This window comes from Anser anser, assembly GCF_964211835.1.
Source record: "Anser anser genome assembly, chromosome: 23".
Classification (NCBI taxonomy): Eukaryota; Metazoa; Chordata; class Aves; order Anseriformes; family Anatidae; genus Anser; species Anser anser.
The window spans coordinates 5,880,862-5,901,928 of NC_139744.1; the positions used below are offsets into that span (position 1 = coordinate 5,880,862).

The following is a 21,067-nucleotide window of genomic DNA, read 5'->3' on the forward strand; positions in this document are numbered from 1 at the left end:
AGTACCAGTCCACACTGTTCATTGTTGAACTTGCTCTTTGTCTTACTGCCAGATTTATTTGGCTGGTCAATAAAACATTGTGCTGTTTTTTTTTGCTGTTGTTACAGGGACTGATTTTTGTGCTTCCTGCTCTTACCTCTCCTTTTGCTCTCCCGTGTCATGCATCGCCTTCCCAGCTCTTCGCCTCGAGCGCTGAAATGATGCCCACATCTTCCTTAGGGGAGTGGCTCCTGGCACTGGTGTCTGGGGTCTGATAAGGAGCATGGTGCCTTGGGTCACCTTATATGTGCTGACTTGTTCTGTTCGTTGCATGCTTCATTTCCTTCAGTCCAGTTCTTTCCAGTGTTGAAGGCTGCACACTTGCAGTTGGTTTGACACACTGAAATGCAAGGGATGGAATGTCTCAGTGTTACCATCGGATGTTTGGGCAATGCTATGTAGGGTCTTGACTCAGTTTTCATGTGCTGGAACACAAATGTGCTTCAGAGAGCATCAAATGCACCAGTGAGGGAGTGGGCGCTAAATCAGCTTTCCAGGCTCTGCCAGAGCCGTGAGGATCTATCGTACTTGTTGTGAAGACAGATCCTATGCAAGGGCAGTGAGGCCAGAGCAGAATGAGGAGGGGTTGCTCTGAAAGAGGTTGGAATGAGAGTCCTCTGCTTTTGAGGGTTTGGACCCCAAAGTTTCTACTTCCTCTTTGAATTGTGAGCATGCAGAGAAGAGCCCCCCCCCTCACATCTGCTTTTTACCTCTTGCTGCTTATGTTTTTTCTCAGCTAAATTTCAGGATTATCAGTAAAGCTGTCAAGAGAACCTTTGACATCAGCTTTATAAAGAGAATATCATGTTGGAAATTGCCTCAGGTAATTAATTAATTCTTCTGTAAATAGAAGGCTTGATATGCATCAATGGTGCTATGGGATGTTTCTCAAGAGAGAAATAAACTCTCCAGCAGGGCCCATAGCGAGTAGTGAAGCACTCTTCGCATGCGGGAGGCTTATTATCCTTCCAGTTTAATTCTACAAGGAAACAAAAATACAACCTTCATCTTGGTGGATTATATTAGAAGCAAAGTACAGCTGTTCATGAATTCCTCAGGGATGTGCACGTGAGCTTGGCAGCACTCGGGTGAATACGCATTTCTCTGGTTACAGGGTAAAACCAACACAGCTTGCCCTGCCTGGCCGGGCTTTGTTGGGCAGGGCAAGTGGGGTCTTGGAGCCAAGCAGGCTAGGAGTCGGTAGCAAGGTACGGTCATGGCACCCACCTTGCAGTGTGCCTCTACCTGGTGGGTCCAAAGGAGAAGTCCAGACCGTGGCACGTTTTCTGCTTGCAGTGCTCTCCAGGCCAGGGCAATGCTTGCAGTAGTGCTGGCAGACCTGGGCTCCACGTTTGGGGGCGAACATGGCAGCGACTTTGGAAGTGAGCTTTGGAGGATGTTACTTATGTTGGAGAATTGCTTGCTTTTCAGTACACGGCTGGTCTCCCAAACTATTTTCAAAGCAATCTTTCCCATTCTAGCATTTAAACAGAGTTAGAATTGTTTCTAAGTAGGCAGGTAAGCACAGTGTCTGTTTGGTGATGTTTTTCTAATTGGATCCTATTGGCATAGAAGAGTCCCTTTCTTTAAAATTTATGATTTTAGGTATTTATGGATTTTAGCAGTATAGAAGAGTAAAGAGAGAAATGTTTCCTTTTTATTGCTAAAACTGTCTTCTCCACTGACTCTTAGGTTTGGAGGGGCACTTTGGCTCGTCTTCGCTATAAGAGGACAAAGGCTGCCCTGACGATACTCAAGTATTACCGCCGCTACAAAGTGAAGGCCTACATCCATGAAGTTGCCCAACGCTTTCACAATGTGAGGTCAATGAAGGATTATGGCAAGCATGTGCAATGGCCCACTCCACCAAAAGTGCTGCACCGATTTGAAGAGGCACTCCAGATGATTTACCATAGGTACAAATAAAACTTTTAGTGTTTTCAGTCTAACCCAGAGGACTGAACAATTACTACTTGTTCCGTAAACATTGGAAAAATGAATAGAGAACATGAACTGGGAATCAAAGATGAAGGTATTAGTGGCTTCTGGTACTCTTGACCATGCAAATAATTATTCTGTTTCAGAGATTTACTCAGGATGGACATTGTATTTTCTTCCTCAGCCCCTCTCTTGGCCTTTCTGATCAGTTTTGAAAGAAAAGAGCAGCTGGTGTTAGGCTGGGGGAAAGAGAAAAGGAATCTTCTGGACTCCATCAAGTCATTTTTTAAGAAGTCATTAAGAAGTCATTTTTTCTGCAATAGATTAAGCAGTGTTTCACTCTTCACCATATGCAGAAAAGGTGTTTTATACATTTATTACAACCTTCTGATATCTAAAACCTTTTTCCTCTGGCAATTCTGGTATTGTAGACAAGAGGGGTATAAAGCAGTTACAATTCCAGTTTGAAAAATGATAACTTCTGAAAGTCAATGAACAACAGAAATGTTGGTTGAATGGGACATCTAGAGATCTCTAGTTGAGCCATCTGCTTGATGCAGTGTTACCACCAGCACCAGATTGGGTCAACTTTTTTTTTTTCTCAGATGTCTCTTGAAAACCATCCACAACCTATCTGGGTGGGCATCCTGCTTTCTGAATAAGCTCAGTTATTATAACCACAAAATTTTAGTTACTAAAGACTTTTCACAGCCATAGTCCTAGGGAACTGGTGTTGTTGAAGGCTGGAGTATGGTGTAGAGTAATTGCTGGTCTGTCCTGTCCTGTCCTGTTTCATGTTACAGTTGGTTAGGTTTCAATCGTAGGGCCAAATTCTGTTATTAAAGGAGAATGATGTTGTAAACAAGCCAAAAAAAATGGCTTGCAAAAACTTTATTGCAAACAGATGTGCTGGTAGTTTACTTCTGGGCACTGGAGGGAGGGGAAAGTGTACCAGCAAAAGTTGTCAGGAATCAAAGGTGCTATGTCATCTAAAGCTGGAAACCTAAGTATTTTATGAAGGGATTCAATGGAAGGACTTCTTTTTTTTCCTTGCCATTTGTAGTCTAAGCTTGTCCTTGTTTGCTGACCTGACAAAATTAGTGCTCATAGTGCACGGTACAGACTGTGGACCTGACTCAGGCTTTCTGTGGCAGGTGGAGAGCAGGTGAACTCATCCGGAGCATCCCATCAAAAGACCTACCTCAACTGAGGGCAAAGGTTGCTGCCATGGAAGTGCTGAAGGGTCACAGAGCTGATCTTGGGCTACAAAGAGCATGGGAGGGGAATTACATCGCACTGGTGAGTCCAAATGAAGTAACCGATGCAAATAGAAGGGGACTGCTGCAACGGCTGCGGCTCAGAACACTTAAAGGGTAGAAATGTGATATGAAATTTGAAAAAGTGGGTATTGGAAGGGAGAGTACTTTCATGTTTTCTCTGTGGGTTCCAGATGGTCTTTGATTTCTACTGTAGTACAAGTTAAATTTTCTGAATACAAAGCCTAGTTAGAGTGAGCATCCCAAACAACATTAAATGATACTGAGTAGTGCCATTAGCTGACACTTCAAATGCCCAAGCCTAGGAAAGAAAGAAGTAAGTATAAAGCAGAAATTCTAGATAAAATGGGATGTTAAGAAATAGCATTAAATGAAAAGGAACAAAGAAATTCTATCTAGGCAAGTTGCAATGCTTCTTTTACTCCATCCTTCCTTCAAGCATTTTATTTTGTTAAGGTTTTCTCAGAAAGCACATAAAACTCCAGATGCTCTGCTGCTCTTCAGTGAGGCAGGGACTGGCCGAAGCCTTCAGACTCGGTGGTGCAGCTGTGGTTCTGCCAGGCCTGGCATGACGTAATGCAATTACTTTCTTTAGTAAGCAAGAAGAATTGTGTGCCTGTTTGCTCTTTCAGAGACCAGATGACCCTCAGACCACGGGCTCCTTCATCCCTGTTGCCACTGAGCTGAAACGGAAAGACAAGTACATGAACGTCCTCTTCTCGTGTCATGTCCGCAAGGTAACCAGCGTGTGCGTGGTCTGCAGACACGTGAGCTGGGTGGGGAAAATTCTTGCAGCTGAAATTTTGTGAAGCAAAGGGTGAGGAGAGGTAATGCTGGAGATATTTCAACAGGTGGCAGTTGAAAGCAATCCTATTTTAAGGAATAGTATCAGTGATTTTTGATGGATACGTAATTCTGAACCTATTGCACCAAAGGATGCTTTTTCTGAGGGGCTTCTCTGGCCTCTTCATTTCAGAGGAATGAATAAATTCTGTGTAACTGGCTTGGGTCTGACTTTTTCCATAGCAGAAAGTTGGTTCTTTTTCTTTTCCTTAAATTGATTGAAAGGTTTTAAAAACTAATTAGAATAATGTGCTTGCATAATTTTTTTATGGGTAGTTTAGAATGATCTATATTATGCTGTTTTTAAATGTCTGTCAGGATAAGATACTTTGACTTTAACAAAGACAAAAACATTCAATGGCAGGGCTACTGATATTCAAGTGTTTTTCAGGAGCTTTATATTTGTATACGCTTTTTATTTCCAAAAATGTGCAATTGTAGTTGGTCTTCACTTCCCAGAAGTACAGCATGTGTGTGATCTTTATGATTCTGCAAATATTATATTTAACACTAACACAAAATTAATTTTGCAGTGAGAAATCTCACTTTATAACAAAACTTCTTTGCAAGTGGTAGTGATTTATATTATTTATACAACAGTAAGTGATTTCTGTATATAAAAATAGAAATCTCTTATTGCTAAAACTATTTCAGTGGAGTAGTCCATTGCTTTTAACGTGTTCGCTTTAAGAGTGTGGTTTGCTGATTAAATGAATGGTTTGAGTGAATATTGGTTTATGTTGTTAGGATTAAAGGAGGATTGGGTGAGTCTGAATCTGAACCTCATCTTTACAATCTTGGCAGCAGTTTGTCTGGAATCTGTGTGACAGAGAAAGAAATACAGAAGAATTTCACCCTGGCTTTTTTCACCTTAGGCTGAAAACAAAGGAATTCCTATTGTAATTCATTTAATAAACTAGAACCAAAATATTGCTGTTTCTAGCTAAACTGGAATAATTGTAAAAATACAATATTCAGTTCTTAACAAAGTGACTGTACGAGTTGTCATTTTGAATAAGAATGGAGAGACGGTGAGGGGAATTACTTGGTGTGTGTATAATATTAAACTCCCACAGTGGGTATACATACATTGCTCACTGTTACGCAACTTTTAATCTTTTAAATCCTTCTGTTTCTCTCACTTGCTCCTGATTCAGCTTTAAAGGACAATATCCTGCACAGGAATAGGTAAAAGCAGATTTTTGAAACACAAATCCGTACCTTATTCTGTTCAGTAATTGCAAGCACAGAACTCTTACCTTTAGGCAAGCATCTGAGCAGTTCCTTTTTGTTTATGGTGCATGAAGAAATCTTTTAGAATGCAAACAGGCCTTGTTTCTATACTTCCTTTTACTGCGTTTACCGTGTTGGAAAAATGCATTTTCTGCTGGGGTTTGTTGCATTGGTGTCCTACCACTTTATTGATAATAATAAAAGCAGTCTGGAGACAGAGAAGATGTTGTCCATCATAAAGTAGGTTTCTACCTGAAATTTCAGTGCTTGCAGAGGCGAAGAAAGCTTTAGCTTATCATGGGTGCTTTAAAAAAAGTAGCTCAGTTGAAATAGGGAAACACCACAGAGACTGCGAGGTTATAGACTTGCGGTCTTGAGGCTTTTAAATTATCTTGCAACTTTTTTGATCCTTTTAAAGGTTAAATCGTTGGTCACTCTCGTATATCAGAGAGGTCAGGCTTCATCCTTCCTTTGCCTGGTTAGTTAGGGACATCTTTGCCTGGCTTTTGAAGTCATCAGCAGTAGAAACACACACAAGCATGGCAGGAGGCTACGAATGGCTCAGGTAGGACAGGCGAACCTGCAGGTGCCAGCAGAGGATGGCAGCTGGCTGGCACGTGGGATTGGCTGCTCCTCCAAACCCAGCTGTGCCTGAGCCTTCAAAGTCATTAATGCTTTTCTGGTCTTCATCCTTAAAGATCTGTCTTAGAAAAAACAGCTAAATGTAGTGAAATGATGGCCTTGAAGAAACTAGTAGGAAGCACCTCTTCCCAAACAAATGGATAAAATCACTCCAGCATTACTGTTGAGGACAAGCCCGCATCTGGGATCTTTAATGACGTATGTAAGCCTGGCAATTTCAGTGCACCTCTGGGTTTAAACTCAAAAGCAAATGACCCCTTTCAAATCCATGCTTGGATGTAATAACTTTTTGAGTGAACTGCTTGTCTTCCCTCATATATGGACAAGAAATGTCCAAGCAAGCTTGAAGTGAACAAAGGAGAGAAACAAACAATAGTGAACTTTGAAAGCTAACAAGACAAAGATTTGACATTTCAAGATTTATCATTTTACTTTCCAACCAATGTACTTCTTTACAGAGTTGAAATTAAATCTGAACCTTAGAGTTGCAGACTAAGCAAGAGTGAAAATTGCTGTAAAGCCTGTAAGCAACTTCATTCTTTGACTAGATGAACACAGTCTTTTCCCTGAAAACAGTGTTAGCCTGTCTTTCACTGTGTCACATAAAAGAATTTACATTTTGAGCTGTCTTTTTAAAACTAAGGTGTTTTTTGTCAAAAATAACATTCGGCTTCTTTACCCAAAAAGTACTGTAGTCAGTGCTATTGGGCAGGGGGAATTTCTTTTTTTAAAAAAAAAATAAATGAAATAAAAACATGAAATTGCTTCTTGTTAGCTTTATCCTTTTTATCCTTTTTTAAATTGCCCATGTAATACCACGTTACTTGCACAAGTGTGGCATTTGATGTTAGCACGGTCAAGCTGTATTGATGGTCTGAACATTTGAAAGGGAGCTATTTTCACTGCAGTGGAGTTTGTCAAATTTCTTATGCTAAACCTGGTTTGTTGTGGATTTGCAAATTGACTGTTACTGTTTGTTTCTCAGCTGAAACTTGGCTCTCACAAGCTTTAGCAGGGGACTGAAAAATGTGTTACAGAAATGAAAATGTAATTACTTATCAGGTGATTTCATTGCTTGAATAATGCTATTCAACAAAGCGTCAGTCCACAGAACAGGGTTACTCAAGTTCATTGGTGGTATATTTTCATGATTCAGCCTATTTGGGGATTCTTGAGCAAAATGTGCTGTTTCTGCTGGTCCTTGTGTCAGGCAGAAAGGTGTTACTGTAACAAGAGAGCACTTTGAGTTGAGATAAATGTTTTATTTCTGGAGCCACATCAGACTTCCTTTATGCCTTTGAATAAGGTGCCATACCTTCCTTCCACCATGCGTAAAGCAGTTCTTGTCTTTCAACAGCAATATTAGGTGTCTGATCCTTAAATTTTTCAGATAATTGCAGTCTAATACACTTCTTTCTTTGAAAAGAAATGACATTAAGAGGATAAGTACTGGGCAAATTGAACAGACACAAGTCTGGAGTTCATGTATGTAAAAAAGTTTACACATAGAACATCTCTGCTGTGGATTATAAGATATTTGCTAACCGTTAACTTCTTTGAAACAGACTTTTTGTTAGCTGATTGACGTTGCTCTAGTGAAGTCAAGAAAGTAATAGCAACTTGCAACAGCCAGGGAGCTGCTCTTGAAGTATTGAAAACTGCTGTTAAAGTTTTCTTTAGCTTGAGTGTATGGGGTCTTAATTTCAACAGCTTGAGATGAATAACAGCAAGCGAATCTGTTTGGACCGAAGGTTTTCTAGTTCTTTTTATAGAATGCCTGTGAAGAGACTTTGACGTCTCGCTGATGGGATGTGCATGTGTTTGCTTTCTCGCAGTAGGTATAGGTAGAAGCAGGTCATTTCTGCCTGTGGAAAAATACATCTTTACTGAGCATTATGATGCTCTTTATTTTTCAGAGGAAATTTTCAAGATTTTTGCCTTGGGAAACTAAATGCATATTTCATGCACACCACCAGATTTTGTTTTATCACCTAGGAAACAACAATTTCTTTTTTAGAATAAGGCTTTTTTTCCCATTTTTCTCCCTTGTCATTTGTGGCACCATGCTCCCTCGAGAGGACCATCTCCAAAGCCTGGTGCCTCTCACCCTGCAGTGGCAGAGACCTGGAAAGCTCATTTGAAGGTTTTTCTGCTATTGGCTGAGGGTTGGACCTTCATTTTTCCCTATAAGCTAGGCAGGAAGCTAAATTAGGACTGATTCACATAGGGATCAACAAAGATATAAATAAAAAAAGCCCAGAAGGTGCAGAGAACACAATGCGAGGAAGGGCTGTTCTCTGAGAGGGTATAATCAGTATCTGAGAACATAAGGCCTGTCTCTACTCCTACAAAATCAAAAGAATAGTGGCATTTGCAATTGTGCTGGCATTTCTCTGAATCTCTTCTGTACATGCTTCCCAATGTGACAGGTTACTTCTAAAAACACAGCATGTATTATTTACATAAATATGCCATAGATGCATGAGGCACCTGAAGCAAAGCAATTGCTTGGAAAGAGCCGAAAAGGACATGAATTCCTCAGCAGCGAGAATTTGCTTCTCGTGTGAGATAAGCTGCTGTTCGTCCCCTTTGGTGTGTCTCTTTAACTGTTCAGCTGAACTTACTGTTCAGTGTGAATGCTACAAACGGTGGGTAGACACAAGGAAAAGTCTGAAACACTCTGGGAAAACTGCTGTAATGTTATATTGCCTTGCAGAATCAGAACATGCTTTAAGGGCAGAGACATTTCTTCTCAGAGAGAGCGGTCAGGCATTGGGACGGGTTGCCCAGGGAAGTGGTGGAGTCACCGTTCAAGGAAAGGTTGGACGTGGTGCTTGGGGACATGGTTTAGTGGGTGACATTGGGGGGGGGGCTGGACCAGGTGGTCTTGGAGGTGTTTTCCAACCTTAATGTTTCTGTGATTCTGTGTTACACTGATGAGAGGCTAGAGCCTGAGCTGCAAAACGTCATGTGGAACAGGGTCTTATCAGGCTGCAATTTGCACGGTCCTGCAGTTTTGCCACCAAACCTAACCCATAAAAGTGGCCTAAAAGAAAGCTGGAGAGGGACTCTATCAGGGAGTGTAGCCAGGGAACAAGGAATAATGGCTCTGAACAAATGGAGGGGAGATTGAGATCAGATCTGATGTGAGGAAGAAATTCTTCACTCAGAGCGCAAAGCGCACATGGGAATTAGGGCTGAAGATGCACCTTGCTTCTGTTCTTTTCTGTAAAGAAAAGAATGAAATTGCCTAAAAAACAGTGCTAAAAATAAAGCCAGGGCACAGGATGGGAGGTGCAGAACGGTCCCTGTGGTCAAGGGACAGCCTTTCTCTCTGGCAAGCCAAGTGGCCCGGGGGAGCCAGCCCCAGGAAAGGGGTCCTCAGCCCCCCAACCCTCCTCCTTCTTCCACGTGAGGGCATCTTCCAGGCCAGTCCCAACACAGCCGCCTTTGGGCACGCACGGGCCACTCCATCACAGAGCCTTGCTGAGGTCACAGTGGCCACCCCTGCCCCACCTTTGCTGCGAGCCCTATAAAACAGGCCCCCCTGCAGCTGGCCACCACTCGCTCAGCAGCTAGGTCCTCCGATAGCCAGCGTACACGGCAGGAAGGAGACTAGGAGCGGCAAGGCGAGAAGCGGCCCTCCTTGGTGCGCGAGGACAGCTATGCCGTCCGAAGAATCACCAAGAAAGAGGGCAGCTAACATGGAGAAGTGTCATGGGCGGAGGTATAGCGCCAGCAGCACGAGAGACACCAGTGCTCGAGAGACCTCTGGCGCACAGCCCATAGGCACATTTAAGCAGTACCACTGGTACTGCAACGACGCGGGGAACAGGCCGCCCCCTCATCCACCCAGCGACAGGGGGCCTGGGCATTACCAGTGGCGCAATGGTGGAGCGGTGCCGAGGCAGGAGCACCAGGCAGAGAGCTGCGCGGAGCAGAGGCGTGCCCACAGTCGGCAACGCAGTGTGGGACCCAGGCACGGCCGTAAAACAGACGGCAGCATCGAACCCGTGCGTGAAAATCAAGCCGAGAGTGGCATGGGTCCTAGGGGTGGAACTGGTCGACCCCCTGGTTCGGCACCCTGGCCGGAAAACATTCCGAATGGAAGGCATCGCGTTTGGGCTGTCCCAGGCAAGGACTGGCTTATCCTTCTTCCAAGCACCGTGGAGCCCATGGAGCTGAATCCACGAGAAGATGTGGAGGAAGAAATGGAAGTGGATCCACCTGCGCCAGAACAGACCTGGGACTCCCGCGGTATGTCTCTGCTCTCTGCCATCCGAGAGCACCGAGAGCGTCGCAGGAGTGCTCGGCCGGCTCCCTACCTGTCGTCGCTCAGGCTCCATGCCAAGCATTAGCTTGGAGCCGCCAAACACCACGGACATCGCGCAGGCTTACCTGCAGGATGTCCCGGCAATAAAGAAATCTGTTGCCAATTCTTAGGGCTTGTGGGAGTGGTTCTTTCCCAGAAGTTTAGTGGGTGACATTGGTGGTAGGGGGTGGCTGGATCAGATGATCTTGGAGGTGTCTTCCATTGCAAACATTGAATTTTCATGATTCTATGATTCTAGGGAAGCCTTGGCTTCCCAAGCCATGGAGAGTAGTGTCCAATGAGCTGCACATCCCAAGCACGGCTGGAGGAGGCTGCATTGCTCTGCTCAAAGAACCACGCAAGCAGCACCACACGTTCCTAACCTTCTTTCTTCATGCCATTCCATGTTTCATTGTATTTTTTTTTTCTCCCATCTGTTGCTTCCTAACATAATTCCAGTTATTCAGCATCTCTGCTTGTGAGATTTTCCAGGCTCTTACCTATTTTCTTTACCTTCTCTGAACCATTATATTCTCCTTTGCCTTCTCCACCCCAGTGTGTCACCGTTATCCCAAGTAAGAGCCTGGCAACCAGGACATTATTCCCCATGCTTGTCTTTACTGCATGCGAACTCCTTCCTTGTTTTCAGCTGCCTCACATGTTTGTGCCAAGATCTATCCAAAACTGTCTAAAATCAGTTACTTTTTTCTTCAGTTACTTTTTCTGAGTTGGTGTGGTTAATTTAAAGCTGTCATGTAGCTCTCTGATTTGCATTTTTTGCTTTTATCTGCTCTGAACTTTGCCACTCTGCTGCCTGTTGGTGGAGCATATTTAAGGTCTTCAGTTGTCTCCTGATTTCACCTAGGAAAATCGTATTTATGTTCATGTGCCTCGTCACGTCTCACCCTTGTTTACACTTCTCACTTGATTAATAAATATCTCTGTGACTGCGATACACCGATAACTCTGGTTTTGCCTTGGTGAAAAGTATTTTCTACTTTCTGCCCTACTTTCTCACTTGCTTCTGCAAAGACTTTACTTGGTGACTGTTTAGTACCTAGCCTCTTGGGAGTGGGCCTGTGAAAGTCTAGATTGCATCAAGTATTCTCCTTTTGTGTAGTATTTGCTTGACAAATTAATTGTAATGTTAGAGAAACACGTGTTTCCTCTCTGAAAACCCTGCTTGCTAGAGCCTAACATCACCAGCAGCCTAGAATAATATTTGTGATGAGCTGCAGGAGGATGGGAGGGATTTAAATGATCTGTGTATAGACAGGAGATGTGACTCAAGCCATGATCCCAGGGTATAAAACACTGCTCTGGAGAGAATATAATTTTCTTTCCTGTGGGAATGTGATCTTCCTACTTCTTTTTCTGTAAAAAAATCACATCAACTGCATGAGATATGTAACAGTAGTTGACTAGTGTCAGTCTTCCTGTATTTTCCCCAGATCAGATGTTGTTGTGAAGGTACAACATTTAGTATCTTGTAGCCTTTGAATGAGTGCATTCTTAATAAACAGTTGCACGTCTTTACAATAATTTTCCAGAGGTGCTTATGGCTTATGTGGCATTTGACAGCATTTTTGGTGATTTAATTGATCAGGGATGCTGTTGCTGGAGACCTGATTGATAGCCTACAATATACATGAATTCAGAACATCAGAATGTCTAGAATTAAGAGAAATGATATAATTACATTTCTTGGTGCTCGGCTGTGTCTATTACTTTGCATCATTAGCTGATGCTTAAATAATCTTTTTTTTTTCTTTTTACTCTTATGTAGAAACAGGATGTGTGAACTGGAACAAAATACTGGGACATGGGGCTGTGTACTTGACTGTTTTCAACTGCACTTGGTTCTTCCAGAACGGCTGCGAGCTCATGCATTTCTGTCTTCCCATAGTTATTTTTTTACTTTATCAGAAATGTTGAATATAATTGGTATATAAAAAAAAAAAAGTTTTAGGGTTGATCCACATGAACTGAAATATAAGAATACTATAAGATAGAGCTTCTTTTCCCTGTGCACTGTCAGTGGAGCTGCTAGTGTTGGCTTTTATTGCCCCTTTCTTCTGAGTGTCTGGTTATGCAAGCAGTATCCCAGGTGGATAGTATTTTGAGTACAAACTGAAGTGAGCCATCTTCTTGACTATGCCTAAGATTATTGCATGAGGGTTGGGACACATATGTATAAATAATCTCTGCTGCTGTTGACTGACGATGAGATTACAGGTGGTAATACTGCAGTTTGCCTCAGCGGGCAATTGATGGTTCTTCACTGAATTATAGCCGTATCTATAATTGGTCTTAAATTTACAGCTGTGGAGCCCAGTGGCGATATTAAGATATTAATGCTTCCCAATGGCAACACTAAGATGCATTTGCTGAACTACTTGAAACTGTCAGAATACTTCAGATAGTGTGAAATCTATGTTCTTGGTAGCCTACAGGCTGATGAGATCGTAGAACGATCGAGGTGGGAAGGGACCTCTGGAGTCTGCGGTCCGACCTCCTGCTCAGAGCAGGTCTAGCTTCAAGTAGATGAGGTTGCTTAGGCTCTTCGTCAGCTGAGCTTTGTAAATCCCCAAGGAAGAAGATGGCACAGCCTCTGTGAGCCCTGCACCAGAGCTGCCACCCTTCCAGTGAGATTTTTTCCCATATGTCCCACAGGACTTTCTGCTGCTGCACCTTCTGCCTGTTGCCTCTTGTCCTTTTGCCATACTTCTCTGAGAAGTCTAGTTCCTACCTTTGTCAGAGAGTACAGCCATGTAAAGATGAAAATAAGTTTGTCTCTTTCTGGAGGCCAGCACTGAAGTTGTTTGAAGTAGTCTGATTTTCCTTGTTTATCTTGTAGGAGTGAATCAGGAGACCAGAGTCCAGTTCAAAACAACATTAGAACAGTATAAGCATTTAACAACAGCAGCATCTTCCTCAGTGGTCAGCTAACCTTAGAGGTACACGTGCCTCTGCATGCTTTCCTGTCTGCATTAGAAGTTTGCTGCTTGCTGTAGCTTTGCTCTCTGTATTCCCAGAACAGCAGCAGAGAGCATAGCTGGGCAGCAAGCCCAATTTAAAGAAGTTCTTTTGAGGGTCTTGAACTCACCGGCGATACCTAGACATCACTGCCGTGAATGCCATGTCCTTAACAGAATGCAAGGTCAGGTTAAAATACCAGATGAGTGATGTCCACCTCAATAGAAAAATCTGCTACTGACAGCCAGGGTCTGGCACAGCCGAGCTGATCTTGTGGCTCGCCCTGCGTTCTGCCTGTTCATCATCACCCAGAGCATCACTGCGCCTTTCCCTTGCTCTGGTGCTTGTGTGGCCCTTCCCTCACTAAGTTCACAAAAAGGGCAGATTTTTGTCAGGTTACTGAGTTGGTAGGGCTGATGGGCACCAGAGCTAGCTTGGGGTTTGGGGTTAGATCCCCTGGAAAGGGGAATGGATTTCTTGCTTAGCAAGGGAGAGGCTTGTGTTCAATACCCTTTGCAGCCTGCAGGCATTGCAGCTTGGGTCTTGTGCTTGCCAAGAACTACCTTTGCCTTTCTTCCACCAGGTGGTTGCACCAGGTCCCTGCATGCAGACCTGGCTCTTCCAGGCTCCTCCTTCTCTATTCAGTCTTCAGTTCCTTTTGCAGAGTGGCACAACTTCAGCAGAACTGGAGGAGCGTGCCCTTACTGGGCTAACACATGTTAGGGAAGGATGCTCGTCCAGGTTTTCCACTTCTTGGGCTAGTTGCTTGGCTACGCTGAGAGCACAAATGTTTTAAAAGAGGGAAATGGGACGTGCTCAGATTTAGGATGGGCCAAGGCATCTGCTTTCAAATACGTCAGGTCTGGACTGGCACACACCCTGGTGACACCCTTTTAGCTCTGTAGGGGACATGTTTCGGCATTGTTCTTTTGAGGGGACAAAGGCACATACATAATGTAGGAACAAAAGCTGTCTGCCTGGCTTTGGGGTCTGCTCAGTGGACAGGGACATAGGTTAAAAATTGCTAGTGGAAAGCATCTGTCCTTGGTTTAGGCCATGGTTGTCCCAGCCCTGCTGGATGACTCTAGGAATGTTGCTTCTCTGAGAATGCCCGTTTCTCTATTTATAAAATATGATTATGGGGTCGACCTTCCTTTTTCACTCCTTCAAGTAAACCTGTTGAAGATCTATGTGAGTTTTGCATGTCTACTGCTGCAGACTTTTTATTCTGCATCGTTTTGCATTGATCACTGTGACTGAAAATTGCTGCTTTACAGGTCAATCGCTTTAGTAAGGTGGAGGACCGAGCAATCTTCATTACTGATCGACACCTTTATAAGATGGACCCTATGAAGCAGTACAAAGTGATGAAGACCATCCCCCTCTATAATGTAAGTACAAGGCCTGGAGAAGCTCATCTCAGGCTGTCTTAGTCATGGGCTGTTTAGCTCCGTTTTCTGATCTACAGAATGGAAGAAGACCTTGGTTTACATTTTTTATGTATTTAATAGCTTTAAAACACTTAAGTACAATTATCTACAGCACTGATGGCTCATGTTAGCTTTTAATTTTGGTGCATAAAATAAAAGCTAAAAACCAAACTGCTTATTGCACTTTCTTCTGTTTGTTCTTCTATTTTGTTATTTATTTGCTGTGTGCTGCAAGATCTTGGCCACATAAGAGGGCTAGCATTTCACAGTGGCTTAAGACACAATTTCTCTGTCTCTTGGGGTTTGTTTGATCCTTCGTGTTGTTTGATTTTATATATATATATATATTTATTCATGTTTAATGTAAATTTTATCAAAGCTAAGTTCAGAATTGTAGTGAGGTATCTGTCCTTCAGGGTAGCAGAGTTTAGCTGCCAGTCACAAAGAAGCAGATTATCACTGATAGGAAGGGGGATGGGAGAAAAGCTCATTTTTAGCTCTTCAGCATCCTGGAGTGTGGATTCAACTGCTTGTTTGTTTTCCTCAGCCTGAGGTAACACCACTGTGATTATCTTAAACCTACAGAACCTGGCTGGGTTGCTTGCAAATGTTGTGAGCAAATTTGTTAGGACGTTTGCATTTGAAGAAATAATAAATCCGCAGGCCCCACATTGCTGAAAGACTAAAGAAGGGATTACGGTAACAGTAAAACCTAATCTGCAAATGTGGATGGAATGATTAGCTCAGATTGCATCCTTAATGTTGGTTTTATTGGACCTCTTCTAACGTCCTTGGTGGTTACCCACCAAAGCTGCACACTGATTGCCCACTGCAGTATGTGGAGTAACTGCTCGCCTGCCTTACTTATTTTCCCTAACAAGAGAATCTGTTTTAGCAAAGCAGTGTGACCGTGACAGTGTCTCTTGTTTTGAAAAGATATTACTGCCATGTATTTAGCAGCTGCAGGTCATTTTCCTAAGTTGATGTTCTGTTCTACTGACGTTATCTCTTAATTGTGCAAAATGAAATTGTCAGCAGACAACGCTAAATGACTAACTCTTGCTTGTGCAAACAGACTTGTTAAAATCTACAGCAGACTGCTCTTTCAAGGTGGGTGGATTTTTTTTTCAAAGAATCAAGGTGAGCTCAGGTAGACAAGGTAGAATTTTGTCTGTCGCAGTTTCTCACTGTTAGTTTTCTAAGCTGTTACCTTATACAAAATAGTTAGGCTAGTGCAATTCACTTGCTACATGAGTAATTATAGGTAAAGCTGTATTTATCTCAGCTATAGAAAAATCCCTGCTTTCCCTGTATGTCTGTAATGCAGATGAGTTTAAAGGTGGAGCTGTACGTTCAAGTAACAGAGTAAGACCAGGTCACTCTGGGAAGATCTTTTCTGTTGCTACTGGTAGCCTGAACATTTTCCTCTGAGATCCTTAATGCATTAAAAAAAAATAAAGAAGGATGCAGTACAGTGCGTTTGGAAACATCAGCTTCCTGTTCCTAACTCCAAAGAAGCTGGAACACAAATGCACTGCAAAAGGAGCCAGACACTTAACAAACCATTGTCCTGGGTCTGGCTGGGATGGAGTTCATTGTCTTCCTAGCAATGTGGATGAAATTTGTAGGTTGCTTGTAGAAAGTCTGTTACTTAGAAATGTTAGTAATTACTGTTTTTTCACAAGACATGTATGTCTGAAATGGAGGATCCATTCACACAGGGTGAGTGGCAACTTGGCTGTAGCATGGGCTGCCTGTGCATCTCCTGGAGCAGCAAAGCACTTAAATGTTCTGTGCGTATAGGTCTCTTGTGACAATATTTGAATTTCTATAGATAGGAATCAGCTTTATTTGTAGATCTGCAATTATTCCCTTTTCCAGCCTACCCCTAGGCTTTTTGACTGCAGTTGCCTTTACCTGAACAATCCACCAAGAGCTCCTGGGTTACTTCCTATGGGAGGAATGGGTCCAAAAAACCCCTCAGTGACTCACACAGGTGCCAGTCTTATTCCAGCCTGGAAGTTTGTCTGATGAAAACAATCTTTGGTGAATGCTGTAGTCATGTATTTCTGCTCTGTTGGCCAGAGGTCCTCCTTTCACCTGCTTCCGCTCCACCGTGGTCCTTGGGAACACAATAAAATCTGTGGGCACAGGGATAAGGGTGGCATCGTGGTGACAGGGCACGTCCACTGATCCTACTGATTTGCTGCCGACTCCTCTCTGAGCAGCAGGAAGAAGAGAGTTTGGAAATGTATTTGGTTTCTATATAGTATGTGAAACACATGTTTTTTTCACTAGGATTTTTCAAGCTGAACTCCTGCTAATGATCAGTGCTGTAATCCAATAGCTTTTCCCTTTTCTGGTTGTGTTTTGTGTTGTGTTACGGAGTGATTTGCATACGTGTTGCCTGCTGCCTCGCGTGCGCTCCCTTGTTTTTCTGCACGCCCGATCTCTGCCTGCGTGGGAGCCCCATGGCAGTTCTCAGGGAGGTGCTGTAAGTGGCCGTCCGTGATGCAGATATTTGTTCCCTTTCGTAGAAAGAACAATTGTTTGAACTGATATGAATACTTCTGAGAAGCGAAAGGGTAATAAATACGCTGGTCTTGGTGTTTATCGGATTATCAGGTATGTCCCACCAGAAAGGTGCACGCTCGCTGGGGAAGATGGATTGCCCTTCTAACATGTAAGGGTGAACCCAGCTGAAATTCATCTGCCTGTTAGCTGTGCAGCTTGCCATCAGCATTTCTGAAGCACCCTATCAACACGGCAACATCCTTAGGGATGGTGTTTCCATGGAAATCTCATCGGAGACAGTCAGCTGATGTCTGTTCCTACCATAAACTTGTTTTCGGCTGAAGGAATCGCGCTATAGTTTCCCATCTCCTTTAGCTATGTTTACTTGTAAATGGTTTAAGCATAGCCCTTAATGTATGCCTGCTTGGATTTCAGGTTCTGCATTCTTATTTCATACCCTGTGTAAGGAATCTGTAATTTCGTGCAAGTGATTACAAAGCAATAACTTTCCTTTCAAGCCTGACTGTTTCACTGGATTGAGCTGCTACTTTGGGGGATTTTTTGTGTGCAACTGTTCCGGCAGTTGCTTCAGAAGTACCACTGTACAATTATCTTTTTATTCTTACCTGGAGAAAAAAAGAAACAGATAACGTCAATAAGGAATTAGAAGATGACTGAGCAGCAGAAAGGATCTTACCACTGCCTTTCCCAGTACAGTGGAGAATATAATAAAGGAAATTCTGTGGCTGCTGAGAATTTTTTTCTGATCTGCAAGCAGGGCTAATGTTAGTGCTTGTAAATACTGAGATAAGCACCTTCTCTAAAATTATTTCTTTTGTATTATTTTTATTTGTTCAGATAGTCTTGTGAGGAGGGGCAAAATAGGAACATTTTGAAGGGCTCGTGGACTTCTAACACAGTTCTTTTGAATAATTAATGTTTAAATAGGCTTTTCAAATTCAGAGATTTCAACTTGTTCATCTTTCATACTTGATACACATTTAAAACCTTGATGGCAGTAGTCCCAGTGGTGATATTGTGCTCCCAGGATGTTATCTAAGCATGCAAATTAATTTTAAGGGACACAGTAAACCCAGGCAACTGTTAATGTGTGTGCATGAAGAGTAGCTTGTTTTGAAAGTATTTCATAACCTTAAAATACTGTGAATGGCAGAGAATAAACTCCACCTGTGTTGGGTATGTGCAACTGGTAGCAGGAGGTCTCTGCTCAGTGCCTAGAATACCAGCAATAACTGTCGTCTGTTGTGCTGCAATAATAAGCCAGCAAAATGTGAGCGACTCTCAACTTGTGTAGTGTTTCATCCAGAAAATAGGGCACACACCACACTTCTGCATGCTGGCTGTGGCGTGCTTTTCAGGGACGACGCTGCTGTATGGTATGTGGTAGACATCCGGAGCTGTAACAGGTTTCTTGGAAATAATACACGGTGCCTACTAAACCAAGCATATGGATTTAGGCTGTTTCTGAGAGATTCATGCTTCTGAAAGTACTGCATAGGCTCCAACTCGATCTGTGCTAATATGCTTTCCAACACAGGCCGTGGGGATACATAGAAGGCTCTTTTTTTTTTTTTTTCTTAAAAAAGAGGATGATGAGATTTTGATTTCAGTAAAACAGTGTAGCAGTGCCTCTTGCTTTTAGGAGAATGTGGCTTCCCTCTGCCTGTCCCTGGATGACTCAAAAGAGTTGGGTAGTCCTTTGGTGGACAAGGAATGTCTGTTCTAGTATCTGTTTGTATTAATCATTCTTTTTCCTCTCTCCCTCTAGCACCAGTTCGTAAATGTACTTGCCTCTTGATTTTTCTTTTTGCCTCCTTCTATTTTGTCTCCCTAGCATAGATGCATTTTTTTTTAATTTAAATATTCACCTGAATAGCCTGTGTACCTAGACTGCCACTCAGAAATTTTTCCTGCTTTTGCTTTGGGAGATGTCAAGGACAAAGCCTTTAATGTACCAAGTAGCAGTTACTTAGCAGACCAAAAAGAAAAAATCTCTTTTTATTTTGTCAGAACAGCAAGACATTAATCCATGACTAAATACTGGAATCAACACGGCTTTGTGGGGTTTGCAACTTATATTCTTCATCAGAATGTTTGGGCTTTCAGTAGATTTTGTTCCTGTGTTGTCTGCATATCATTACATTCCCGGAGCTGTGTCTGTGGATTTGAGCAGAGGAGATGGTTGTTGGCCAGACTGATGGTTATTGTTGGCTTCCCTTGAAAAGAAAAGAAAACAAGCTTGTGGATCTGCCCCTGAGTGATGTGGTGTCATCCGGGGTGAGATCTGGGGGAGCCTCGTCCCTCATGGTGCACTCTGGTGAGCGGCACATGGCGCTGGAAGTGCAGACAGGCACTGCAGGACCGCGCCGCTGCTAGCAGGAGCAGCTCCAGAGGACACAGCCTAGGCGGCAGAATTTCCCTGCATTTTAGCTGGGACCATCGGCTACCTCCCGGCCCCTCAAAAAAAACACCACCAAACCTATTGTTTCACTTGTACTTCGGCTTGTGGGAGCAGTATGGTGAGCTTGCACGTTGCCATTCTCCAGGCACTGCTCTCGCTGGTAGAGGTAGAACTTGAGAGGCAACATGGCATACTGGGGTGGAAAGAGCTGGTCTGGCCCTTAGCAAAAAATATATCAAAGTGTATGACGTTGCTCTTGCTTCCTCTTCACAGTTGATAGGATTGAGCGTCTCCAATGGAAAGGACCAGCTCGTGGTCTTCCACACGAAGGACAACAAGGATCTCATTGTCTGTCTCTTCAGTAAAGAGCCATCTAATGACAACAGGATTGGAGAGCTGGTGGGAGTCCTGACGAGCCACTTCAAGAGGTCAGTGTTGTTTGGATTGTGCTGAAAACTCAGTCTAGCATGCCAAATCAGAAACTTGCTGTGAAGTCATTTTGATGTCAGTCTTGTGTTTTATCTGTGTTACTTCGCTGTATGACTAGGATACCGGAGCAGCATTTTTCCCTGTATTTTTAGGACATACGTTTTAGCTACGACACTTTGCTTGCCCCTTCTTCCTTCCCTATCTGTGCTTATTAGAACATAGATGTTTGGGGACACACATCACTGAAGATGCATTCTGAGTGTGTCACAATGTCTCATAAACACATTTTAAGGTCAAGCTCTTCATATGTAAAATTAGGATACAGCTATTCCTTTCTCAAATTGTTTTCCCTGCCACTAGTGTCAGTAGATCATTTAGTGCTTGAGCTGTAAAGTGTTGTCTCTGAATCCCTGCAAATTGTCTCACTTGCAAATCACTGTGTAAAATCTGTTTTAGTGGTAGACTAAACACTTAAGTGGTTATCTTGCATTGAGCTTCTTGGAAGTACAGCTGAACTAGCAATAATCACCTTTAGAGTATACAGCAGGTTTGGGATTGCACAGAAAAGCTGCACAGCAGTCATTGCATTGCAGACAATCACATAAAATTATCTCTGTAGAGAAATGGTCTGACAATTGGACAAACCTTCAGAGTTCTTCTCTTGCTCCTCCAGAACAGATTCTCATGAGAATCAATACTGATCAGCATCACATGCAGCATTTGGGTTTTGCCATTCATAATATCGTGCTTCATTTATGATAGACAAAAAGGAGTCTTTATAGGTAAATACTCATTTGGAGCTGCAGGTGGCAGGACAGTGAGTGAATTTGTTATATTAGGTGCCTGGGTAATTTTTTACATGAACTCGAGAAGAGCATGCTGATTTAGCCACTTGTGTCAGTACTGCTGGAGATAGGTGCCAAGTTCATCCGAAATTAATTCTAAGCATTGGCATAACTTGCTTTGAGAAATTCAGCGCTGAAAAGCAACAGAAAGCATTCTCTTTTTTTTT

At 42.9% G+C, this 21,067-nt stretch overlaps 1 protein-coding gene across 6 annotated transcripts in view; it reads left to right on the forward strand.

Annotated features, from left to right (window-relative positions):
• Positions 1–21,067, forward strand: part of MYO1D (myosin ID) — a 158,099-nt gene that overhangs the window by 80,888 nt on the left and 56,144 nt on the right. For 5 of the 6 annotated variants that reach the window (XM_083808955.1, XM_083808956.1, XM_083808958.1 and 2 more), the window contains exons 17-21: positions 1,732–1,955; positions 3,132–3,276; positions 3,887–3,991; positions 14,538–14,651; positions 19,900–20,054. In XM_083808955.1, the coding sequence (XP_083665081.1) occupies positions 1,732–1,955; positions 3,132–3,276; positions 3,887–3,991; positions 14,538–14,651; positions 19,900–20,054 (743 nt within the window). Of the gene's footprint in view, positions 1–1,731; positions 1,956–3,131; positions 3,277–3,886; positions 3,992–4,844; positions 9,550–14,537; positions 14,652–19,899; positions 20,055–21,067 lie in introns of those variants that run through there. The other variant, XM_083808960.1, reaches the window with a different exon arrangement.